The sequence below is a fragment of the Hemitrygon akajei genome, chromosome 31 (genome assembly GCF_048418815.1).
Source record: "Hemitrygon akajei chromosome 31, sHemAka1.3, whole genome shotgun sequence".
Taxonomy (NCBI): domain Eukaryota; kingdom Metazoa; phylum Chordata; class Chondrichthyes; order Myliobatiformes; family Dasyatidae; genus Hemitrygon; species Hemitrygon akajei.
In genome coordinates this window covers 18118921-18145949 of record NC_133154.1, presented here as the reverse complement: position 1 = coordinate 18145949, position 27029 = coordinate 18118921, and the positions used below count along the sequence as shown (strand labels likewise).

Genomic DNA, 27029 nt, shown 5'->3' with positions numbered 1-27029 from the left:
AGGTTCTTTTGGGTTTCTTTGTTTCATGGCTGCCTGTTAGGGAGATGAATCTCAAGGTTGATTAAAGTATGGTTGTTGGCATCCATCTGTCTCGAAGGACAGTGGGTAATAATCATCACAAGCGTGGGCGGAAGGTATGGAGATCCTGAGAGGCCCAGTCGTCAATATCCGCCTCTTGGCTTCCCCAGTGTAGTCCAAATGAAAGCTAATGAGCAATACGTTTGGCACCAGCTTGGCTGCTGGAAGGATGTTCAATGACGCCCAGCCACCTTACTGGCTTCACTCAGGATTTGCTGTCTGGGTTTACTCCCGTAGCCTTCGTCTCACCCAAGGCTATCCACAAGGCAGTGGGGCTATTTACCCATAGCTGGGGATCTGGTCCATAAACACCAGGTTGTGTCCACACACTGCTGGGCCTGTGTGCTACGTGTGCAGGGCCAGGCCTCTGTAGTTCAGCCTGAGTCCGAGAGGAGTTCAGTTTCTGTGTTGTCGCCAGCGAGGAGGCACTACGCGAGGGCTTGCTCTTGGAGAGGCTCACACATTTAGCTCTCTTTTTCGCAAGACCGCTAGCCAGCGGTGGAAGCTGAAAGGGAGAGCGACAAGCACTCCACTGCACTACCACACGTGACACGTCACAGCAACCATTTTGACACCAATGAATAATGTATACATACTTTGATAATAAATGTACTTTGAATTTTTTTTCAACTTTATTAGAATCTGGGGAGAGTCGATGAGAACATGGGGAGAGGAACTGGAAATGCAGGGCAGCTCACACTGGATCCCTTGTTCCAGTGTCCTGCTTAGCTGGAGAGTTGCTCTGCTCTTTAAGTAATAGAGTAACTCTGGTGTATGGTTGTCATAATTACTGTTGCTAACCAAGCAAGCGTAGTACTCAAAGTTAGTACAATTACAGTAATTTTAATCACCAATGAAGGTTTCCTTTACCTTGTGTAATCTGACATATTAAATTTAGAGGCTCTTCAGTCCCAAGGTTGGCATTGCAAGAGGAGTTGACCGAGCGCAGAGAATTGGAATCGGTTTGTTATTGAGGTTCTGTGAAAAGCTTGTCTTGTACACTGTTCCTACAGATCAGAATCGTTGCACAATGAATCGAGAAGTACCGGGCACAATAAAGTGCTGCAATTAAAAAGAGGAACTGCAGCGCAGGCAGACAATAAGCTGGAAGAAAATAATGAAGGTGGTTGTGAGGTCGAGCGTGTACGAGGAAACCAGTTACTAATCCTGTAGCAGTGTGGTGAACTACATATACCTGTCTGGACACGCCCCTCTGCTGACTGCTCCTGTGGCTCCTCCCACAGACCCCTGTATAAAGGCGATTGGAGGCACTGCCCCTCCCTCAGTCTCCAGGATGTTGTGTGATGGTCTCTTGCTGCTGACAGTACTTTCTTCCAGCTAATAAAAGCCTATCTCTCGCCTCACGTCTCCGAGAGTTATTGATGGTGCATCAATTTTATTAGCTGGAATTTTAAAACATGGAGAATATTTTACGTCCGGAAAAATTGGACATTGATCCTCAAGCTCCCGAAGCAGCCATTGCCTTTGAACTCTGGCTTGCATGCTTCCAGTCGTACCTGGAAGAGATTCCCGTGACTGAGCCTGCTATCATGCACAAAATCCTCCTCTCCAAGGTCAGTCCGAGGGTATACCCCCTCATCAGAGACCTGCCGACCTACCAAGGGGCACTGGACACCCTCAAAAGACAGTACCTGCGGCCGGTGAACACTGTCTACACAAGACATCGCTTAGCGACGCGGCGGCAGCGAGCCGGAGAGTCCAGCGCTGAGTTTGTCCGGGCCCTACAGACACTCGTGCGGGCCTGCGGCTGCAGGAGACTAACAGCGGAACAGCATGCGGAGCTCCTGTTATGAGACGCCTTCGTTACAGGGATCAGGTCAGTGTACGTGCGCCAGCGGCTGCTGGAAAACGCCGACCTTACCTTATGCTGGGCGATAGAGCTGGCCGACACGCTGGAGGCTGCTCTGCACAACGTTGTTGCTGTCCAGCCGCGCGATCTCCTGCCGGCCCCGTAGACACCGCAGACCCCGCCACCCGGCCAGTCAACCTCAGCTGCTGCCACTCGCGAGTCTGTAAACTCCACGCAACCCTCCGGCGAATCGACCACAGCTGCTGCCAGTCGCAAGTCTGCGCAGTGTTACTTCTGCGGACTCGAAAAGCACCCCCGAAAATGCTGCCCGGCCCTAGAAGCTACCTGCTCCAGCTGCGGAAAGAAGGGCCATTTCGCCAAGGTCTGTAAGTCTAAACCACGAGCAGGGTTGAGCAGCGCCTCGTGCGAGGCATGGGGGTCGCCATCTTGGTCGCCACCATCTTGCCTGCCCGGCTTGGGGGTGGCCATCTTTGTCGGCGCCACCTCGCCCCGCTTCCAACCCACGGGTGCTTACCGGGCACCAAGACGGCGATTCAACTCTGGCCTCCGTAACCCTCGACCAAAGCGCCCCACACCAGCTTGCAAGGTCAATGATGGACAAACAGTGGGAACAGTAGAAACAGTCTCTACGTTGTGGTACATGCTTGCATCTGAATTTGAATCTGCTACTTGAAAGGAGAGTGGGCGGAGAAGGCGGGTGGATGGGGGCCCTTGTTTATACTAGCTGCTTTGATTGTTGTTTAGAGAAAAGTTCCCACCCCCTCCAAAATGACACGACAGCAGGAATCTAGGAGAGTGAATGTGTCATGGCACAGCAGTGTTGTTTGCCATTTCTTGGTTTGTTAATTAGGAGAATTAGCTGATGTTGCCTTGTGCTGGAAGTTTACTTAACGATGATCATACTATCAGTGAAAACTTTCGAAGTGTTATTGCAGCTCTCTTAATGTTACCACTTATAAATGACCAGTTCTCACAGTTAAGTCTGTGCCTGTGGAGCAGTGGCATCATCAACCGGAACAAGAGGTCTGGGGTTGGAATCTGGCCGGTTCCTTGGCACAAGTTCCACCTGCGCTGGGCTGAGCATCGAGCTAGCAACTTAGCCTCGTAAAACAAATGCTAGAGGAACTGCAAGGTTGCTGTCGGATGTACCTAGTGGCATGGAGAGGGACGTGCAGTTGAGTTGGGGGTCCTTTGTGGGGTCCAAGAACCCCATGAGCCACCAGTCCTTCAATTCTCCATTACACTGACCATGCAGAAAGCAATGGTTAAAGTGCTGGAGTCAGTATTCTGGAGTCTCCAATTTAACGACCTAGAGTTAGGAGCTCGAATCCCATCTCGGCAGCTATGAATTTTAAATAGGGGTTAATTGAGGCTATAATTAATGACCACTGGCTCATGAATGTCCTGAAGGGAACAAAATCTGCTTTTCAGCCCGACTGCCTCGTGTGTTGACTCCATCTCCACAATGGTGCAGTTTGCTCTGCTCTCCCAAGTCCAGTTCTATCAAAACTGCCACATTAACACAGAATGTGATTAAAACTGCGGATCATCTGGCATCGGCACAGAACATCGAACAGGAGCAGGCACTTCTAATTAAATTACAAATTAAATTCATAATTAAATGCCCAACTAAACTAATCCCTTCTGCTACACAATGTCCAAATCCTTCCATTTCTTGCATATTCATGTGCCAAGCTAAGAGCCTCCTGATATCACCTCTGTTGTCTCCAACAGTGTCACCAGAGAGACACTGAAGCTAGTGGATATAGAAGTGTTTTATTCAACAAAAACAAGCAACCAGGCATCATATTGAGACATTCTTGGAGGAAGAGGCTTCCCTGACCGAATACAGTTGGCCCTCCTTATCCGCATGTGCAAATTCAACCAACCACAAATTGTGAAAACCCAGAAGTGCTCTTCCAGCAGTTGTTGGTCGAGCACATACAGACTTTTTTTCTTGTTCCCTAAACAATGCAGTATAACAACTCTTTTACATAGCATTTACATTGTATTAGGTATTATAAGTAATCTAGAGATGATTTAAAGTATACGGGAGGATGTGCGTGGGTTATCGTGGATCGGGATCGGAAAAAATCAGAAGTTCTCTTACTAAGTAAGTCGGAACAGGTACATCTGGTATTAACGTCAGTTAGTCAAGCGTTTGTCTTAGTATATAGTATATATTTTACCTTTCTATGCATATAAAACACTTAAGAACGTATGTTTCAGCGCCGGGCTCAGGAACGGAATTTCCCAAATTCAATCGAGTGACAGACCACTCCTGAGTGCACCCTCCACTGTGCCGGGTTGATGTGGTGGATCAAAAACCCAAAACCCAGTAATTAAACCACTGCGTTGCTTAGTAATAATTGTAGCTTCCATCGGGGCAGAGCCTTTCTCACTTTATCCTTTAAAATTGTTCCAATCGTTGACCGACTGTAGCCTAACGCTTTTCCAATGACCAATGGCGTTTCACCTCTTTCCCATCGCTTTATTATTTCCACTTTATTTTCAATCGTGACCGTGATTATTTTCGTGAACAGAAACACTGCAGATTCAGAGTTCTGCCACAAGCTCCTAATGTCCTGTGTACTGAGACAGGTTAAATAAGGTCTGGGGTTACGCTGGGTCCTCGGATCCACCGCATTGAGACAGTTTGAATAAGGGACTTGAGCACCTGTGAATTTTGGTATCCGCGAAGGGTCCCGGAACCAACCCCTTGCGGTTAAGGAGGACTGACTGTATTACATGATGTTTGTATATGCTAAAGACCAAAGACAGGACAGTTCTATAGTTACAAAGTATCTGCAATGCTTCCTTTGAATTTTCACACACCACTTTCTTCGCACCCACACTCCAGACACACAGAATGAATGTTAATCAGCATTGTCTGGTTTGCAATCAACCCCGGTCTACAGCTCCAGGAAAACTTGTTCAGTGCTGCATTTTAAATTCAACCTACAATCCATGTTCATGTCTGAAGGTTGGTTAATGGTGGAATTATTATTTGCTAAATACCTTAACTTCAGAATATGCTATGACAGTTTCACCAGCAGAAGGTTCCTCGCCCACCCTGCCAATCCCCATTGACTCCAGTTTAGCCAGGTCTCCGTGATGCAATGCTCAATCAAATGCTGATTTGATATTGAGGGCAGTTGCTCTTTGTTCACCTCTGAAGTTCAGCTCTTTAGCCCATGTTTTTGACTAAGGCTGTAACGAGGTCAGGAGTTGACTGACCATGGCAGAGTCTGAACTGAGCTCTTGTGTGCAGGTTATTGCTGAGCGAGTGCCTCGTGACAGCTCTGTTGGCCGTGCCTTCGGCCTACTGATGGTTGAGAGTAGACTAACAGGGCAGCATCCCACCAGGTTTTATGAAAAGATACTTCAGAGAGTGGATTTGTTGGTTATGACTTTACAAAAGTGTCTAGATTCGGGAAAAGCTCCAGTACATTGTAAACTGATGGATGTGTCTCTTTGAAAACAAGGAGAGACACAAGTGGAAGCTATGGGATAATAGGGGAAGATTGTGGAATCTGTTATTGAGAAAGTGACAACATGAAACTTTCTGGTACAGCAGGATAGTCACTGTGGAAATGGTATTCAACAAATTGATCAGAGCACATTGAAGATGCAGTGAGTAGCATCCGTTAAGAATGACCAGTAAATTTGGATTTCCAAAAGGCTTGTAATTCGGTGCCATGTAGCTGAGTTTGGGAGCAGTAGGCCCATCGAGTCTGCTCCACTATTAAGCAAGATAAGAGCTCATAATATGAAGCAATATTAGTACGGATAGAGTATCATTACTGTTGGTGTTTATGGTCTTTTGACCATGATTGTTCTTGTTCTTGGCAAATTCCTCTACAGAAATGGTTTGCCATTGCCGCCTTCTGGACAGTGTCTTTCCAAGATAGCTAACCATCTTGGTCACATAATCAGGACTTGTGATATACACCAGCTCCTCATACGACCATCCGCCAACCCCCTGCTTCACATGACCCTGATCGTGGGGGTGGGGGCAAAGAGTGACCTGTAGGCTAGCGGAGGGAAGGACTGCCTTGTACCTCCTTCAGTAGAGATGCCCGCCATCCAGTGGATAGAGCGCTGGTGAAATACATGTTGATGGGAATCATTTTCAAGTTCCTTTCGATGGGTTTTCGCTGTTACTTCCTTTGTGGGGTTTTTTTTCAAGAAAGGTGGCAAGGTTCCAGCTGGAGTTGAGCAAATACTGAGAAATTTCTCTATTTTTAAAGAAGCCACAGAATAAATTGAAAAAGGTTTTGTGCAACTGGGGTTAAGTTCAAGTTTGCTATCATTGCAGCTGTATGTATGTATACCCCAAACAAAACAATTTACAATGCAATACTCATAACTCACACACAACACATAAAGTAGCATTACCACGAATAGTTTAACAAATAAGAAGGTGCATTTACTACACAAGCTAAAAAATAAAACAGTATGACATTTCTGCGGCCTTAGCTGTGGTGGTGGCAGGCATTTCAATAGTTTTACGTCGGGGGTGGAGAAGTTGTTTCCTATGTTAACAGTTCTAGTCCTAATGCTAATATTGATTCTTCTTAGGGAAGAGGAAGTCAACAGAAGTTCATGTAAAATATATTTAAAATTCTGAAATGTTTAGTTGAAGCATTTTTTTCAAAGTTGTGCCATGACCTCCTCCTCGTATCTATGGCTCAGCTAATGAAAGCAAATATTTCATGCTCTACCTTCACATTCTTAACTGCTTTGTTTCTTCCCCTCATGTTCTCGATATTGCTCACTTATTATTATTTGTTTTTCTTCTGTTCGCATTTGCACAGTCTGTTCTTTTCACTTGGGTAGTTTGCCCTAGGCGCGGTCTTTCATTGATTCCATTGTGTTTCTTTGCGTCTTCTGTGAATGCCGGCATGAAAATAAATCTCAGGGTTAGTATATGTAACTTGAAAATAAGATGACACGGTCGGATAATGGTTAGCACAACGCTTTACTGTACTAGCGATAGGTTACATTCTGTTTGCCGTCTTTAAGGAGTTGTACGTTCTCCCCGTGACCACACGGGTTTCCGCCAGATGCTGTGATTTCCTCCCACAATCCAAAGACATCAAGTCACTTTTTATTGTCATTTCGACCATAACTGCTGGTACAGGACACAGTAAAAACGAGACAACGTTTTTCAGGACCATGGTGTTACACGAAACAATACAAAAACTACACTGAAACTACGTAAAACAACACAGAAACTACACTAGACTACAGACCTATACAGGACAGCATAAAGTGCACAAAACAGTGCAGGCAGTACAATAAAGACAATAGGCACAGTAGAGGGCAGTAAGTTGGTGTCAGTCCAGGTTCTGGGTATTGAGGAGTCTGATGGCTTGGGGGAAGAAACTGTTGCACAGTCTGGTCGTGACAGCCCGAATACTTCGGAGCCTTTTCCCAGACGGCAGGAGGGAGAAGAGTTTGTATGAGGGGTGCGTGGGGTCCTTCAGAATGCTGTTTGCTTTGCGAATGCAGCATGTGGTGTAAATGTCCATGATGGCGGGAAGAGAGACCCTGATGATCTTCTCAGCTGACCTCACTATCCGCTGCAGGGTCTTGCGATCCGAGACGGTGCAATTTCCGAACCAGGCAGTGATGCAGCTGCTCAGGATGCTCTCAATACAACCCATGTAGAATGTGATGAGGATGGGGGGGTGGGAGATGGACTTTCCTCAGCCTTCGCAGAAAGTAGAGATGCTGCTGGGCTTTCTTTGCTATGGAGCTGCTGTCCCTACACCACCTCTCTTACCACCATTCAGGGCCCCAAGCAGTCCTTCCAGGTGAGGTAACACTTCACGTGAGTCTGTTAGGGTAATCTATTGCATCCGGTGCTCCCGATGTGGCCTCCTCTACATCAGCGAGACCCGACGCAGATTGGGGGATCGCTTCATCGAGCACCTCCGCTCCGTCTGCCACAACAGACAGGATCTCCCAGTTGCCACACACTTCAACTCTGCTTCACGTTCCCATTCGGATATGTCCATACATGGCCTCCTCTACTGCCATGATGAGGCCAAACTCAGGTTGGAGGAGCAACACCTCATATACGGACTGGGTAGTTTCCAGCCCCTTGGTATGAACATCAAATTCTCCAACTTCCAGTAATTCCCTCCCTCTCCCTTCCCCCATCCCACTTTCACTCTGTCTCCTCTTCCAGCTGCCTATCACCTCTCTCATGATTCTGCCTTCTTCTACTACCCATAGTGCTTTCCCCTTACATTCCTTCTTCACCTCTCCTGCCTATCCCCTCCCTGCTTCCCCTCCCCCACCCCTTGATCTTTCCTCTGATTGGTTTTCCACCCTCCCCCCACCTTCTTTATAGGGCCCCTGCCCCCTCCCTCTTCAGTCCTGACGAAGGGTTTTGGCCCGAAACGTTGACTGCTCGTTTCAACAGATGCTGCCTGACCTGCTGAGTTCATCCAGCTTGTTTGTACGTGTTGATTTGACCACACATCTGCAGTGTACTTTGTGGTGTACTGATGTACTGATTGGTAGGATAATTGGTCATTGTAAATTTTCCCGCGATTAGGCTAGGGTTAAACCGGGGTTTGCTGGGCAGTGCAACTCAAAGGGCTGGGAGGGGCCTATTTCACCTTGCATCTCAATAATTCAATAATTTCTTTGAACTTTTGAGCTTTGACTTTTGGGAATCCCTGTATACAGAGGCTCCCTCTTTCTCAGTACTCTCCCAGACCCTGCCAGTCATTCCGCACGTCCTACCTTTGTTTGTTCCGTCAAAGTTCCTCAACCATTCGGTTCCAACTAATCACAATAACACAATGTCTGCTTTAACCACTTTGCACTGAATAGGTTTATTGTTCTAATTGTGTTCTGGTAAACAGTGTGTATAATTTGTTTATCTTGTGAAAGCTGCTTATCTGATGCACTGCTCCAGTGATGCTTTTGCAAAATCTGCCAACCTCTGCAGCTGCTTACTTCAGCATTTGATAATAAGCTCGACTTTTGACTTTGAAACCTGACTTTGACTGCACGTTTGTTTGGGTTGAATTCCACAATAAACTTCGGGTTTAAATTTCAATGAAGCTTGGAAAGGTCAGTGGGCAAGGAAAGGGAAACGGGGACACCTGATCTGAGATTATTGTAGTGCTTCCAAATCAAAACTTGTGTCGAAGGGCAGATGGCTAATCTTCTACTTACCCCCAAGCAGTGGGTGCAGGTTTTAAGAACCGGTGCTCTCAAAGAACGGAGCTTGCACTGGCAGGGGAAGGGGATGGGAAGGCTGCATTTCCAAAGCACGTTCGTTCGTTCTGAACAACAAGATTTCGCAATGGCAGAGAATACTCCCACAGCAATCTCACACAGTGAGATGACTCACCAGATCATCTGATTTTCGTGATGCTCGGTCAAAGGGTAAAAATTGGCCAGAGCACCAGGGAGAATATCCCTGTCCTTCATTGAAAATTTCCATTGGGGTCTTTGACCTGAGAGAGAAGATTCATCCTTGCCCTCACGTCTCAATGAAAAAACAGCAGCACTCGTTATGTACTGCGTAGAAGTGTCAGCATAGAATTTATTGCTTAAGTCTCTGTAGTGATTTAATTGCACTACAAATTGACTCAAAGGTGAAAATGCTACCCACTGTGATACCAGGCATGACATTTCTTAAACATGAGAGTCTGCAGATGTTGGAAGTCCAAAGTAACGCGCATAAAATGCTGGAGGAACTCAGCAGGTCAGGCAGCATCCATGGAAGTTAGTAAACAGTTGACATTTTGGGCCAAGATCCTCCTTCAGGACCGAGGAGGAAGGGGGATGACGTAGGAATAAGAAGGTGGGGGGAGGGGGAGGAGGCCGGCTGGAAGGTGATAGGTGAAGCCAGGTGGGTGGGAAAGGTCAAAGGCTGGAGAAGGAAACTGACAGCAGAGGAGAGTGGACCACAGGAGGAAAGGAAGGAGGAGACGCTCCAGGGGGAGGTGATAGGCAGGTGTGAAGAGGTAAAAGGTTAGAGTGGGGTATAGAAGAAGAGAGGAGGGAATTTTTTTATATACCAGAAGGGAAAATTGATATTCATGCCATCGGGTTGGAGGCTGCCCCGATGGAATATAAGGTGTTGCTCCTCCACCCTGAGGGTGGCCTCATCTTGACACAAGAGAAGCTGTCTTGCCCCTTCCTTGAAGTAGGGTCTGGACCGGAAACATCGGCTGTTTACTTATTTCCACAGATGCTGCCTGACCTGCTGACCTCCCCCAGCATTTAATATGTGTTGCTTTGGGTTTCTTAAAATCAACTCTCAATCTCTCTGCTCCTGTAAGATTCACAAGGTGAGGCAAGGGCAGAGTGAATTGAGGCATGAAATGCTGTAAAAGGATGTGATAGAATCGATTCCAAGGAGCTACTTCCCCTTGGGGCAGTAATGAAAAACAACCAACAGCCTATTCAATGAGGAAGGGGTTGAGCAAACACCTTTCTCAGATAACGGATACTGAATCCTCTGCCGGGAAAGTTGCAGATGCTTGGAAATCACCTGGGACGTATAAACCTGAGGATGACAAGGTTATTTTAAGCAAAGGTGTCCACTGCATGGAGTAAAGTCAGAGAACTCTAGGTGAAGGGTGTTAATGTAAGACTTGTTTTGCTTTAAGTCTATCAAATCTTATTTTGTTTAAGAGGGAGGAAAAACATTTTGGTCATGGATATGTGATAGCTGGCATCTTCCAGTTGTGTGTTGGGATCTTTATCATCTGATATACAGTGCAGAATAGGCCCTCCCGCCCTCCGAGTCGCTCCGCCCAGCAATTCCCCGATTTAATCCTACCCTAATTGTGGGGCAGTTTACAATGACCAGTTAGCCTATCAACCAGTACGTCTTTGGACTGTGGGAGAAAACCCCGGAGCACCCGGAGGATACCCACATGGTCACAGGGAGAATGTACAGGCTGCGGTGGGAATTGAACGCGAGTCGCTGGTACTGTAAAGCGTTGTGCTAACTAGTTCTACCCTGTCGCCCCAATTTGTTCAGAAGAGACTGAGTGGGCCAAAGAAGCCCACCTCTACATATCAGTAATGGAGAGCCTGGTGTTTTTTCCTCTTCACTATAACTGAAGCATTGAGACCATATGCAGTTCCCCAGCTGCCCTGCTCGGCTCTGGGGATTTAAAGTGGTGCTGCTCTCTACACAGTAGAGAAACTGTCTTACTGCTGACTTACAGCTGTTGGTGTTGATCAACTCTGTGGCACGTTTGCAGGAGAAGTAAAGCATCAATAAACAGAACAAAACAGTTTTGTTTTGCTGCCATCCATACGGTTCATTCTATATAAAGTACATTAAAGTTCTACAAAGAGGAAAACAATAACAGAACGCAGCATATACGCAGTTGCAGGTACACGGTAAATGCAATGCAGGTGGACAAGTAAGGTGTCGGGGCCACGATGAGTTAATCGAGAGATGAAATGTTCATCCGTATCATATGAAGTATGTTCAAAAGCCTTATTATAGTGGGATGGAAACCTCCTCGAGCTGGGAGGTGGCGTGTTTTGTATCTTCTGACCAATGGAAATGGAGATAAGTAACTGAAGTGGGTGATGAAGAAGGCGAATGCAATGTTGGCATTCATTTCTAGAGGAATAGAGTGTAGGAGCAGGGATGTGATGTTGAGGCTCTATAAGGCACTGATAAGACCTCACTTTGGAATACTGTGTGCAGTTTTGGGCTTCTTATTTAAGGAAGGATGTGCTGACATTGGAGAGGGTTCAGAGAAGATTCACTAGAATGATTCCGGGAATGAGAGGTTTAACATATGAGGAACGTTTGACCACTCTTGGACTGTACTCCTTGGAGTTTAGAAGAATGAGGAGGGACCTCATAGAAACATTTTGAATGCTGAAAGGCATGGACAGAGTGGATGTGGCAAAGTTGTTTCCCATGGTGGGGGAGTCTAGTGCGAGAGGGCATGACTTGAGGATTGAAGGGTGCCCATTCAGAACAGAGATGCGAAAAAAAAATTTTAGCCAGAGGGTGGTGAATCTGAGGAATTTGTTACCATGGGTGGCAGTGGAGGCCAAGTCATTGGGTGTATTTAAGGCAGAGATTGATAAGTATCTGAGTAGCCAGGGCATCAAAGGTTGTGGTGAGAAGGTGGGGGAATGGGACTAAAGGGGAGATTGGATCAGCTCATGATGAAAAGGTGGGGCAGACTCAATGGGCTGAATGGCCAACTTCTGCTCCTTTGTCTTATGGTCTTATGGAAGGGTCTTTGGTCATCTTAGTTGCTTTTCCAAAGTGAGGATAGAGTCTGTGGAGAGGAGCCTGGTTCTCGTGATGGGTTGCACAGGGCCCACAACTCTGCCGTGTCTTGTGCTTTTGGGGCGGAGCTATTACCATTCTGAGCTGTATCCAGGTGGGATGCTTTCAATGGTGTATCTATGAACATTGGTGAGAGTGAATAGGGGCATGGTGATATTGATGCTCCCACTCATCTCCATCTCTGCACCATCGATGTAGACAGTGTGTACTCCCAAACACAAAGCACACCGCAGATGCTGGGGTTGGTTTTTCACCTGGCACCTACCAGCCTTCTCCTTCCCACCCTCCCCCCCCCCACCTTCTTTATAGGGCCCCTGCCCCCTCCCTCTTCAGTCCTGACAGAGGGTCTCTGCTCATTTCCATGGATGCTGCCCGACCTGCTGAGTTCCTCCAGCGTGTTGTGCGTGTTGGTGTGTACTCCACCTGCTTCCTGAAGTGAATGGCCAGCTCTCTTCTATTTCTAACATTGAGGAAAAAGTTCTGCTACTGGAAGATGTATCTGCTTCCTGTACTCCATCTCTTTGTTGTTTAAGATCCAGCCCACAACAGTAGTGTCATCTACAGACTTGTAGACTGAGTTAGAGCAGAATCTGGCCTCGCAGTGGCAGGAGTCTAGAGAGTCAAGTGGTGAGGACTTGTGGAGCATCATGATGGAAGTGTTACTGCCTGTACTTGCTATGATCTTTGGTCAGGAACTGGAGGAACCAGGTGTGGAGAAATAGGAACCGGGTGTGGAGAAGTAGGAACCAGGTGGGAGTGGAGAAGTAGGAATCAGGTGTGGAGAAATGTGCCAAGCCCTAGCCGTAGGAGTTCAGAGGCAAGGTTGTCTAGAATTATGGTATTGAAGGTCAAGCTAGAATTAGGAGTCTAATGTAAGTATCTTTGTTATCCAGATGTTCCAGAGGTAAGTGTAGGGCCACAGAGGTGACATCTGCCAAGGGTCTGTCCCAGCAGTAGAGTTGGAGAGCAGTCGCCAGTCTTTCAAAGCATTTCATGACGGTGGGTCTCAGAGCTACTAAAGGATAAAATTTGTGTACAACAAGTATTGAGTCATAGATACCAGCAAGTATCCAGCTAGTTGCAAAGGAATTAAGGGGAAATGAAAATAAGAAAGACGTCGAGAAAAGTTTAGCTACCAACATATTTATGGTGTGTGGTGGGGTGAACAACAATGTGAAGTTGCGCAGATTGAGGCCAGTGTTAAGGGACTAAATGAGTATGGTGAATCTGTCTCTTCACCAGGGAACGTGGGGGTTCCGAACAAATAGAGAAGGCAATGATAGTCGATATACAATATGGAGATACGTATATTTGCATGGAAGTAATAGGAAAAGTTGAATGACCTCAAAAATAGATACAGTGCCTATAAAATGTATTCACCTCCCTTGGAAGTTTTCTTTTTTGTTTTACTGCATTGAATCATAGTGAATTTAGCTTTTTTTTTTGACACTGATCAAAAGAAAAAGACTCCCTCATGTCAAAGTGAAAATGCCTTTACAAGGTGATCTAAATTAATTACAGATATAAAACGCAAAATAATTGATTGCATAAGTATTCACCTCCTTTAATATGATGCGCCATATCATCACTAGTGCACCCATTTGGTTTTAGAAGTCGTGTAATTAGTTAAATGGAGATCATCTGTGTGCAGTCCAAGTGTTTCAATTGATTGTAGTAAAAATACATCTCTATCGGGAAAGTCCAACTGCTGGTGAGTCAGTGTCCTGGGAAAAACCACACTGTAAAGACAAAAGAACACTCCAACCGACTCCGCGAAACAGCTTTTGGAAAGTACCAGTGGCAGCTTTATGGGAGAGTGACAAAGAGAAGGCCACTTGGAAAAAGAATTCACTTGAAATCTCGGCCAGAGTTTGCCAGAAGGCACGTGGGAGACACTGAAGTCAGCTGGAAGGAGGTCCTATGGTCTAATGAAACCAAAATTGAGATTTTTGGCCATCAGACTAACCACTATGTTTGGCATCATCAGAAACACACCATCCCTATTGTGAAGCATGGTGGTGGCTGCATCACGCTGTGGGGATGCTTCACTGCAGCAGTCTCTGGAAGGCTTGTGAAGGTAGAGGGTAAGATGAATGGGGCAAAATACAGGGAAATCCTGGAGGAAAACCTGACGCAGTCTGCAAGAGAACTGCAACTTGGGAGAAGAATTGTTTCCAGCAAGACAATGATCCCAAGCATAAAGCCAAAGCTACACAGGAATGGCTTAACATCAATAAAGTTAATGTCCTGGAGTATCCAGGTCAGAGTCCAGACCTCAATCCAATTGAGAATTTGTGGCTGGACTTGAAAAGGGCTGTTCATACACGATCCCTATGCAATCTGACAGGGCTTGAGCAGTTTTGTAAAGAAGAATGGTGAAAATTTGCAGTGTCCAGATGTGCAAAGCTGATAGAGACCTATCCACACAGACTCAAGGTTGTAATTGCTGCCAAAGGTACATCTACTAAATACTGACTTGAAGGAGGTGAATACTTCAAATCAAAAATTTGCAATCAAATATTTTGTGTTTTGTATTTGTAATTAATTTAGATCACTTCATAGAGATCTGTTTTTCTATTGACACAAAAGAGTTTTTTTTTCTGTTGATCTGTGTCAAAAAAGCCAAATTACATCCACTGGGATTCAAAACATGAAGACTTGAGAACTTCTGCGGGAATTCTTTTTATAGGCACTGCAAGTTTCCAAAATTTATAGACACTGTAAGAGTCAGTATCCTGGGGAAAAAAACCAACAGCATGAAGACAAAAGTACACGACAAGTAACTCCGTAAAATGGCTGTTGGAAAGCTCCTTTATAGGAGAGTGGCGAAGAGAAACCCACTTGGGGAAAAAAAATTCACATGAAATCTGGGCCATTTTTTGCCAGAAGGCACGTGGGAGACTCTGAAGTCAGCTGGAAGCAGGTTCTATGGTCTAATGAAATGAAAATTTCATGGTGTGAACCATGGATGTGGATTTGGATATGATGCTGACTGGGATTTTGAGGACGTATGGCAGGGAATCACTGGGACACCAAGTACACCCTTGCTGTTAGAACATAGAATAGTACAGCACATTACAGGCCCTTCAGCCCACAATGTTGTGTCAACCCTCGAACCCTGCCTCCCATATAACCCCCCACCTTAAATTCCTACATATACCTGTCTAGTAGTCTCTTAAACTTCACTAGTGTATCTGCCTCCACCACTGACTCAGGCAGTGCATTCCACACACCAACCACTCTCTGAGTGAAAAACCTTCCTCTAATATCCGCCTTGAACTTCCCTCCCCTTACCTTAAAGCCATGTCCTCTTGTACTGAGCAGTGGTGCCCTGGGGAAGAGGCGCTGGCTGTCCACTCTGTCTATTCCTCTTAATATCTTGTACACCTCTATCATGTCTCCTCTCATCCTCCTTCTCTCCAAAGAGTAAAGCCCTAGCACCCTTGATCTCTGATCATAATCCATACTCTCTAAACCAGACAGCATCCTGGTAAATCTCCTCTGTACCCTTTCCAATGCTTCCACATCCTTCCTATAGTGAGGCGACCAGAAATGGACACAGTACTCCAAGTGTGGCCTAACCAGAGTTTTATAGAGCTGCATCATTACATCGCAACTCTTAAACTCTATCCCTCGACTTATGAAAGCTAACACCCGATAAGGATCAGGGATCTGTAGACATCTGTAGACATTTCAGGGATCTGTAGACATGTATCGCCAGATCCCTCTGCTCCTCCACACTACCACGTATCCCGCACTAATAGTCCCTTGCACGGACCTCTCCTATGCTAAGAGATGAACTCTTGAATTCTGATCTCCCAGTGTACCTCACCATGGACCATTGCACCTTATTTGTCTGCTTTCTTTGTAACTGTAACATTATATTCTCCATTCTACATTCCTTTTTATTACCGTGATCTATTTATGTATGGAATGATTGGTTTGGATGGTACGCAAATAAAGCTTTTCATTGTAATCTTGGTGCATTTGCCAGTATTAAATCCCAATACAGGAGTGGCACTGGATGACGAGAGAGCTGAATATTTCTTCTTGTGCAAACTAGTAAGGACACACCCAGCAACTACAACCAGTGGGTGTATTATTGGTGGTGGGAAAGGTTTCGGGAGCACTGAGCCAAGATGAGACTAACAGTCACCAGAAGGAAAGTTGATTATTTAACTAGCGCAGGTTTGCTGAGGGCAAATCAGTTTACAGTTTGATAGCGTATGTGAGGTCGTGGATGGACTTGAGGATAATGAAGTCAAGGAGGTGAACTCCCAGAAGGCAGGACTGTAGATGTTGCCTATGTGGATTTTGATAGGGCATTTGACAAGGTTGCTCCAGACTGCTCTGGAGCTGTTTAGGCTGCTCCAGGACGTTGATCTACGGAGGATACAAGGCAGCACAGTAATGTAGTGGTTAGTGCAATTGCGCCACAATCACTGATCGGGACTCGATTCTCACCGCTGCCTGTGTGCTCTCCCCGTCACTGCGTGGGTTTCTTTCCCACATTCCGAAGACGGGTGGGTAGGGGTGAGTAAATTGTGCTCATGCCGGAAGTGTGTGCTGCCCCCAGCACAATCCTCACTGATTCGATTAGGCGCAAGAGCATTGCTTTTCGATGTACGTGCGACAAATAAAGCTAATCTTTTAAATCTTTACAAGGCAAGCTGGGTAAGTGGATCCAAGCTTGGTTTACTGATGGGAGTCAGAGGATAGTGGCGGAAAGGTGTTCTTCTGATTAGAGGTCTATAGCCAGTGGTAGACTATAGGGATCAGTGCTGGGACAACATAGATGTGACCATAGGAGGCGCAATCAATAAGTTTATATTTTTAATTTATTGAAATGTACAATGGAGTAGGCCCTTCCAGTCCTTCAAGCTGTGGTCTCTTGATTTTAATCCTAGCCTAATTAATCACTGAACAATTTATCTACCAACTGGTAGACTGTTGGATTGTGGGAAGAAACCAGACCCTACAAACTCCTTACAGGCAGTGGTGGGAATTGAACCCGGGTCGCCTGTACTGTAAAGCGTTGTGCTAACCACTACGCTACCATGCTGCTGCCCCCGTCTAACTCAAAATCTATCAGAGACCTAAAAGTCTCTGTCAGGGCCCCAGCAATCTGCACCCTTACTCTCCCCCCCCACCCCCACACTCAGCAGCTGGATGGTGTGACAGTCCACGTTGTGCGACGTGGGGGGATTTCTTTACGGATACAATGGGATTATAGATCAGATGGAAAGTTGGCCAAAATGTTGACAGATTAATTCAATCTAACTCAAGGCATTGCACTTAGTACTATGTACACTGAATGTAGAGCAGGTATTCCAACCTGGGGTCCATGGGCCCCTTGGTTAATGGCAGGGGTCCATGGCGTTTTAAAAAAAAGGGTTGGGAACCCTGGTGTGAAGGGATGTTAATGAACAGAGAAATGCAGAGTTTCAAGTTCATTGAACTTGAAGGGAACTTTCAGGGAGTTACTTGGCTGTACAATCTTGACTTTTATTGAAATGCACAAAGCAGGCTTATCAGAGTTCAGTCATGTGGGATGAATGAATGCAAACATTGGTCAGTGTCCCTGCCCTGACAATCAGTGTTGCAGTTAATCTTTTTTAAAATCTGCATAAATGGCCTTATCTTGGGACTGCAGGCCACACTGTAGGGGTTTGTGCAATATTTTAAACCACAAAGAGGGTGGTGATGAATTGCATCGGATAACAGGTTGCTGGTGTGACAGGTTGTCTGTGGTTACAAGGATACAGTAGAGAGGCTGGGACTGTTTTGTCAAAGCAGAAAGGGAGATTTGAAAGAAGGATGGACTAGGTACACCTTCCACTCCCTGAAAGGAACTGGAGCAAGATGGGCTGATATCACAGATTGCTGACTGGCAGTTGTTTTTTGAACCTTCTCTTTTGGAGTGCCTGATGTGTTCTCCTATTCATACAGTCTGTTAATCTCTTTTCTCACTCTCTAACTCTGTGACCATGTAAGCTTGTTTGCAGTTTATTCCCATGATGTTTCACCTAGTCGGAGACGCTCATCCCTTTCCCACACCCTCCCTGCATCTTTACCCAATCAGAAACGTTCATCCCTCCCTGAAGCTTTACAAGCTTCTTTAAAGGCAACACGAGTGAATCTGCAGATGCTGGAAATAAATAAAAAACACAAAATGCTGGCAGAACTCAGCAGGCCAGACAGCATTTTGTGTTTTTTTACAAGCTTCTTTAAACTCTCTGACAAAGAGCCTTTGACTTTGGTTCCTCTCTTTCCCACAGCAGATGTGACTCGCACTGCTGAGTATTTCTGCATGTTCTGCTTTTTATTATTTCTTGAAAGTGCAAGTAAATTTTATTATCAAAGTACATATATGTCAGCAGAAACAACCCATGAGATTCGCTTTCTTGCGGGCATACTCTACAAATCTATAGAATAATAACCATAACAGAACCATAGAGAAGGCCCAGCTCGGGTGTTGAATGGGAGTGCAGAAGACAACAAACTCTGCAAATATGAAAAGAAAAATAAATAAGTATTGAGAGCATGAGATGGAGTCCTTGAAAGTGAGTCCAGTGGTTGGGGGAACTTTTCAATAATGGGGCAAGTGAAGTTAACCTTTTAGTTCAAGAGTGTGATGGTTAAGGGGTAGTTACTGTTCCTAAACGTGGTAGTGCGAGTCCTGACACTCCTGTAGAGGCCTGCCATGCTTTTTTCATAATTGCATTTGCCTGCTTGTCCCAGGCACAGGCCTTCCAAAATAATAACTCATAGGAATTTAAATTTGCTGACACTGTCCGCCTCTGCAAGTTTTTATAAGTTTTTACAAGACCCTAAAGACGTAGGAGCAGCATTAGGACAATCAGCCCATTGAGTCTGCTCTGCCATTCCATCTCTACGGATTCATTGTTCCTCTCCGCTCCATTCTCCTACCTTCTCCCCATAACTTTTGACACCCTGACTAAACAAAACCCTAACAGCCTCTGCTTCAAATATACTCAATGACTCGGCCTCCACAGTGTCCGTGTCAGTGAGTTCCACAGATTCACCACCCTCTGGCTAAAGAAATTCCACCTCATCTCTGTTTTAAATTGATTTCTCTATTCTGAGGCTGTGCCAGCTGGTCCTTCTGAAAATCCAAATTCACAACAACCACCTACTCTGTCTGTACTGCCTGTTAATTTCTGAAAGAATTCCAACATTTATCAGGCAAGATTTCCCCTTAAAGGAAACCACGCTGACTTTAGGCTACTTTATCATGTGCCTCCAAGTACCCTGAAACATCACCCCAAATGATAGAATTCACCTTCTTCCCAACCACTGATGTCAGGCTAACTAGCCTATAATTTCATTTCTTCTGCTTCCCTCCCCCCTCAACGAGAGTTCCCTGCTCAGGAGCAGGAATGGACATGATGGGCTGAATGGCCACGTTCTGTACCTCCCTGATGTTACAAGTATGGAGCGACTGCACTCTAGATTCTTGCTCTGTGCAGTTCTTGCATTTTTAATACTTGTGAAAGGACAGGGTCCAATGCCAGTATTGAATTGACTTTCTTACCTCTTTCACATCCATGGGGAGTAAAAAATCTTTACGTTACATCTCTGTCTAAATGGGCAATCGCAATAATTTATAATAAATAGAACAGTCAATGTAACATAGAAATACACCCAAATCAGTCCGATGGCCTGGTGGAAGAAGCTGTCCTGGAGCCTGTTGGTCCTGGCTTTTATGTTGTGGCACCATTTCCCGGATGGTTTCCTGATTGGCAATAAAGTAGTTTTTGAAGTGTAGTTACTGATCTTTGATTAAAACATAGTGGCAAACAATTTTCACAGCAAAGCTCTATAATAGGGTATAAGTAATTTGCATTGCAGAAGATCTGTATGGGCGGCTCCTGGACTCTGGTGTCAGTCTTCTCTGCCATTTGATCACAGCTCATTTACACTTGTGGCCACTTTATTAGGTACCTCCTGTACAAAATAAAGTGGCCACTGAGGCTACATCCTCACCGGATAATCCTAGGCCGGACTACTCATCCTAGACCAGATAATTTTGAAAACGCCAGTTTCGCGTAAAAACAATGCGTTTTTGAAAATATCTCTATCCACATTGAAACCGATATTTCGGCAAATCTCCTCCTACTGCGCATGCGCAGGACACATCTACTGAAAACAAGTGACATGTTTGGTGTCGAATCTCATGGTAAAAGTGCGCGTTTGTGTAGTTACAGACTAGAAAAACTTAAACAACGGACAGCTGTTGGTTTTCGCGCAGGAGAACTTAAAAGTAAAAAAAAAACAAATACCGGAGTGTATGGAGGCAACCGACAGGGAGTTCACGGACAGATTGACCCGGCTGACGACGAACATTGAAAAACTGACTAACTCTGTTGCATTAATAAAGCACCTTGTTAAATATGTAAAACATATCTGCATCAGTGTTATCTTGTATTTCCATACAATGTTACATTAGGCTGTTACACATTTATTGTCAGAGAAGTATTTGCATAAATAGGTAAACCACCTTCATACAAGCAAGGACAGAAAACAGGGCAAAGTGAGTATACTTATTTATTCAGTAAGTTATGGGTCAAAGTATTTGGTGAGTACATTTCTAACTCTTCTGGCTTCAGTCTTGTTGCCGTCTGTTCTGAAATTGTTAGGTTGCGTTCAAGAAAACAATGAAATGGCGCGCTGCTGTCTGACAGTGTTTTCAGATTTCTCTGGTTACCCCATCCACACTGACCTGCCCAAGCGGCATTTTCAAAATTACACGCCCTGGAAAGCCTTTCTGAAAAGCTCTGGTTCTGGGGGGGGGGGGGGGGGGGGCGAAAATGCTGCTTTAGTGTGGATGGAGGGTTAAAAATGAAGAGAAAAAGCTTCAGTTACGGATTTATCCGGTGTAGTGTGGACATAGCCTCAGGTCAGCAGTATCTGAGATACTCAAACTACCCCATCTGGCACCAACAATCATTCCACAGTCAAAGACACGTAGGGTCACAGTCTGAACCTCTTGACCATATCTACATACTTTTGTGTTGCTGCCACATGATTGGCAGATTAGATATTTGCATCTTTGTACAGGTATACCTAATGAAGTGGCCACTGGGTCCTGAAAAAAGGGACTTGGCCCGAAATGTTGACTGTTTATTCATATCCATAGATGCTGCCTGACCTGCCGAGTTCCTCCAGCACTTTGTGTGCGTTCCCACTCAACCCCATTTCCTGCTTTCTCCCCATGACCTTTGAAGCCCTTACTAATCAAGAAGCTATCAACTTCCACTTTAAATACACCCAATAACTTGGCCTCCACAGTCATCTGTGGCAATGAATTCCACCGATTCACCACCCTCTGGCTGAAGAAATTCCTCCTCATTTCTGTTCTAAAGTACAGTCCTTTTATTCTGGGCATGTCCCCGCTGGTCCCAGATACCACAGTTCTCTATAAGCTGCGTGGGTGCGTGGCCCGCGCAGTAACTGAAATACTCCTACGCACGTATCCTTCGTTGCAGCGCAGCTAGAATTTTCTTTTACATAATATTTTATTGAAGTGCCGTGCAGTTTTAAGGGCACCTAGCAGTTTCCTGCTCAGAGTAATGGGTGGTCTGAGCAGCTGTAAAATAAAATAGAAAGACCACTGCTGGAAACGTCCTCTCTACGTCCACTTTATCAATAATTCGGTAGTTTCAATGAGGTCCCCCATCATTCTTCTAAACTGCAATGAGTACCATCAAATGCTCCTCCCACATTAACCTTTACATTCCCGCGATCATTCTTGTAAACAACCTCTGCACCCTCTCCACTCCAGCACTTCCTTTCTGACCCTGTGTCTTCTGGCCTTGTGCTCTCTTCAGTGTCATCGACAACACACGCTTATGGTAAATGTGCAATGCACCTGCCCTATTGGTGAGATAGGCATTGGCCTCTCCACGTCTGTGGATGGTATTTTCTAGATAGAGAAATGGAGAGTGAAGGGCTATGTCATTATCAGGTTCATTATCACTGACATGTATCATAAAATTTGTTCTACGATGCAATATATTGTAAAAAACTATAAACTACAAACAGTTGACATTTCGGGTGGAGACCCTCAACAGGACTACTGTTTATTCCTCCCTATAGATGCCTCTAGACTTGCCGAGTTCCTCCAGCATTTCATGTGTCTTGCTCAAGATTTCCAGCATTTGCAGAACCTCGTGTTTAAAATTTCACACTAATAAGCCCAATTCCGATTTTTTTTTTAATCAGATGGACCTTGTGAGTATTTAGATTTGTGGCAGCCAGCTTTTCGTTTTGTCTGCCTCCTGTAACTCTTTGAGTGAATGCCCGGCCAGAGCGCGTTCTCCAGAGCCCTGCGGGTACTCGCGATGTATCTAACTGTCCTTTTCTGCTTGCCTCCCCGCAGGATGAAGATGCGGCGCCGCCGTGTGGTTTTGATGTTGTGCATGGCAGGACTGTGCCTGATATCCTTCCTGCACTTCCGCAAGGCCCTGTCCTACATCGCGTTCTCCCGCGAGCTCTCAGTCTTCAGCCCTTCCCTCAGATCCATGTTTGTCGACTCTCACCTCTTTTGGAAGCAGAACGAGGAGGAGTTGGAGGAGGAGGGGGCGAGTGCCAGTCTGGGTCCGCAGACGGCGCCCGGTGCTCACCAGGCAGGCTGGCCGCATCTCCACCGAGCCCAGTTCCATCTGAAAGATGACGAGACAGAGTACTTCATACGGACCAAGGCGGGAGCCATTTGCTTTAAGCAGGGAACCAAAACGGAGAGCAGGATGGTGGGTTCGATGGAGGGAGCCAATCCCTGGGGCCACGGTTCCGTGGACAAGGTGCTGACTCGTGAAGCAGGTGGCAATGGGAGACCAAGGCGTAGGTGGGTCGGGTGCCCTTGTCTCCCGGGCTGGCATGGGCCCTACTGTGGAGTGCCCACCATGGTCCAGTATTCCAACTTGCCCACGAAAGAGCGCCTCACCCCGCGGGCTACGTCTCGCAGGGTCATCAACGCCATCAACATCAACCACGAGTTTGATCTGCTGGACGTCCGGTTCCACGAGCTGGGCAACGTAGTTGATGTGTTCATCATCTGCGAATCCAACTTCACCGCCTTTGGTGACCCCAAGCCGCTGAAGTTCATTGAGATGCTCCTGAACGGGAGCTACGGCTACATCGCTCACAAGATCCTGTACGTGTTCCTGGACCACTTCCCCAGCGGAGGCAGGCAGGACGGCTGGATTGCCGACGACTACCTGCGGACCTTTCTCACCCAGAACGGGATGAGCCGAATCACCCAGCTCCGCGATGACGACATCTTCCTCATCAACGACGCCGACGAGATCCCGGCCCGCGACGGGGTGCTCTTCCTTAAACTCTTCGACGGCTGGACGGAACCCTTTGCCTTCCACCTTCGCAAGTCCCTCTACGGCTTTTTCTGGAAGCAGCCGGGGAGCCTGGAGGTGGTGTCGGGCTGCACGGTGGCCATGCTCTTCATGGTGTACAACGGGGACGGCATTAAGCTGCGGCGGAGAGAGTACTACCTGATGCCAAACTTCCGGCAGTACGAGAACAGCACCGGGCACATCCTGGTGCCGTGGTCGGTGGGAAGCCCGCTCCACTTCGCCGGCTGGCACTGCTCCTGGTGTTTCAGGCCAGAGGGGATCCGTTACAAACTGCTGTCGGCTCAGAATGGCGACTTCCCCCGCTGGGGGAACTACCAGGAGAAAAGGGATCTCAACTACATTCGGGAACTGATCCGGACTGGGGGCTGGTTTGATGGTACTGAGCAGGAATATCCGCCTGCAGACCCCAAAGAACACATGTACGCCCCCAAGTATCTGCTACAAAACTTCGAGCAGTACAGATACATGTTGGAGAACCCATACCAGAAGGAGAGCTGGGACCAGAGGCTGGGGAGAGCTGCTGGAATGTACAATCAGAGTGGGAAGATAACATAAGAGGAATTGACTACAGTTGTGACACTGGAAGGTCAGGGTGACCTTGCATCATCTACTGTCTGGCTTCTTGCCACTACATGGGACCTGTGGACTTTTGAAAACTTCTCTGTACTGCGGCCATTCAGGCCGATCTGCACCTGCACTTTCTCACTACATCGGCTGCGTCAGCGCTCCCAGCCCGTTCAGTTTGAGCCAAGCCGCTTTCTCCCCCCACCCCCACTCCCCAGTTCTGCCCGAGGCCTCACTCTGTGCCCCTCACCTGGAACGGTTCTGCACCCGAGGTGCATCACGCGCCAGGCCAGCAGTCAGTGAGGCTCCCTGGCAGTGCTTGGGGAGGGAGAGGGGCCGGGGTGTGGAAGACAGAGGAGGCAGTGAGCTAGTCTGTGCACAAGGACAGACTGAAATCTTTCTTACAAAATGTGGCTCGATTAAATTTGTGTAAGTTTACACAAGAAGAAGTGGGGGTTCCTTGGAGAGCGAGGGACAGTGATGAAAATGGGGGGGGGGGGGTTGTGGTTGGATTGAGGAAGAGGACAGGAGATTGGGTGCCTGGTCAGTTGGGTTAAGTACAGTGTATGTCCGCACTTGGCCATGAATTTGCATACTCCAGTAGAGGGACAAGGGTGATCAGAGGGCAACGAGGGGCAAGTGTTTGGGGTAGTGAGAGATGGGGAGGGGGTGTTAAATGAGTGCAGTGAGTGGGGGGAGTATGGGGTACCAGGTCATTGACCCCATTAGTTTGTGTGGGATGAATCCTGTAGCTCAAGAGAGGGTTGAGAGTCCGTGGGGTACCAGCAGCTCCCTCGATCCTGATCAAGATCCCTACCCAGGCAGAGCTGTGGACGGTCCCTGCTCTCCGAGGAGCTTGGTCACAAGCCCGAAGCGGGGTGGGACAGGGCTTGCCTCCGTGCTCACGATCTTTCCCACTCTTTCCAGCCGGCTGTGCAAGTTCAAGGCCTAGAGGCTCGTCTGTGCCACACAGAGGCTCTCTGCTGGGAGCGAGGGGGCGGGGGGCATGATCAGGCAGCAAAAAAAATGAAACAATTATCTGGTGGGTTGGGAAATTGCTGCTGCTGTTGACTGAGCACTGGATTCCAGAGTTGTTCTCCACCACCACCCTCCCCCCAGGCCAGTGCCCTCACAACAGAAGAACAGGGCCGGGTTTGGGCAAATTGGGAATTGGAAGTTGGAATGGTGACCCACGCTATCTGGTCCCAGGCATCAGCGACTTGCCCCCTACTGCACGCACCGATTGCCTCACTGAAACTTGCTTGTTGAAGAACTTACTTTGGAAAAAGTTTGAAGGCTGGGCTGGTTTTCACTCGGCTGTATATATATATGTCTGACGAGTTTAACTGTGTAACGTCTTCTCATGGGGAACTTTCCGGGAAATTGTCAGGAGCCGTCCGCCGTGGCCGGGCTCGTCTCGGCGAAGTGGAGCATGCGGTTTCCTGCCTCCCACCGCAGGTCTACAATGAAGGGACAAACCACTGAGGCGCTGGGAACCGGGCGGCTGCTTCGCCTTCGCACCGGCCGCGCCTGGCTGTCTTAGAAGCACTAATAAAGGTGGCAGAGGGCAAGAGGGTTTCCCCGAGGCACAGCGTCTCCCCAGGGGCACAGCTGCCGAGCATGCTTGTGACACCCCAGACCACTGGCCTCTTGCCCTGGCCTGAGCCGCGGGCACTGCCCCTCCTAGGACATGGGATGGAGCCTCTGGTTGGGTGCCCCTTTGGTTACGAGGGTGCTCAGTGTGATAGAGATGGTTGGAGAATGGAGCACCTACTGTGTTAAAGTGTCCATTCAGTCTGACTACCCTCGGTGTTGGATAATATGGTTTCATTCAAAGAGGGCTCTGTTCCACAAGCTGCCCTTCCATTCTATGGGGGCTGGGCTAGAAGGGACAAGTAAGGACGGTCCCACCCTGTGTCACAGCCGGCTCCGCCGCATAGCGGTTCAGCTCTTCTGCAGTCGCCACTCACTCTCGTTTTGGAATGAATCGACCTCGGTCAGCAGTAGTCCCTGGGCTTGGACTCCCTGCTGCCCGCCAACACTGTGTGCGCGTGCGCAAGGGGTCAGTATCAACTGTACCTTTGTAATAATGTTTGCGTAAAATATTTACCCATGACATTAAATTGTACATAATGAAATGATCGTCCCGGTTTCGTTTGTTATGTCTGTCTAGATAGGGGAGAGGCGTCAGGATCAGTGGGAACCATCCAGCCATTCCTAATGTTTGTCATGGTCACACTGTCATTTTCTTTCCCTTTTTATTTCCTTAATATCCAGAAACCTACGGTGACCAAGCCTCCACAGCAAATCCCATCCCTCCTCAACACCACTGGGATAGACAATTCCAAAGGCTCACCACCATCTGTGAGCAAGTTTCTTCATCTCAGTCCAAAATGGCTTCCCTTTATTCAGACGCAATGACTTTCTAGACTCGGTGGGGGGTATATGTCCTCCCGACATCCTTCTCCTTGAGCGTTGAAATTATTTGGAAATTCCGATGAGATCTCCCCTCTTCTTCTGAACACTAGAGACCCAATCCCCTGGAGTGGTTCAGCAGAGGAAGCATTTCTTTGGCTCAACAAACCTGTCCTGTTTGTCCATCTATGCTAATCCTGTCTTCTGGGTTTTTATCTTTCCTACTCACATACCTCACTGCTTCTTAAAGTTGCTGACTTGTTATCTGCCTTGCCACCACCTCTGGCAGTGAATTCACTCTCTACGTTTCAAAAAAAAACAAAAATCCCCACGAGGCAGTGACTTTCAAGGAATGTGATATGTTGCAGAAGTGTAACTGCTAAACATTCGATCGGGACATCTGAGGTACCAGGTGAACAGTGAGACACTGCCACACTGTGTGACTGAG

At 46.9% G+C, this 27029-nt stretch overlaps 1 protein-coding gene across 8 annotated transcripts in view; it reads left to right on the top strand.

Moving 5' to 3' along the window:
• Positions 1-26304, top strand: part of LOC140719359 (beta-1,4-mannosyl-glycoprotein 4-beta-N-acetylglucosaminyltransferase-like) — a 105815-nt gene extending 79511 nt beyond the window's left edge. For all 8 annotated transcript variants that reach the window (XM_073033952.1, XM_073033948.1, XM_073033950.1 and 5 more), the window contains exon 2: positions 22615-26304. In XM_073033952.1, the coding sequence (XP_072890053.1) occupies positions 22616-24157 (1542 nt within the window). In that variant the 5' untranslated portion in view covers position 22615 and the 3' untranslated portion in view covers positions 24158-26304. The remainder of the gene's footprint in view (positions 1-22614) is intronic.
• The last annotated feature ends 725 nt before the right edge of the window (positions 26305-27029 follow it).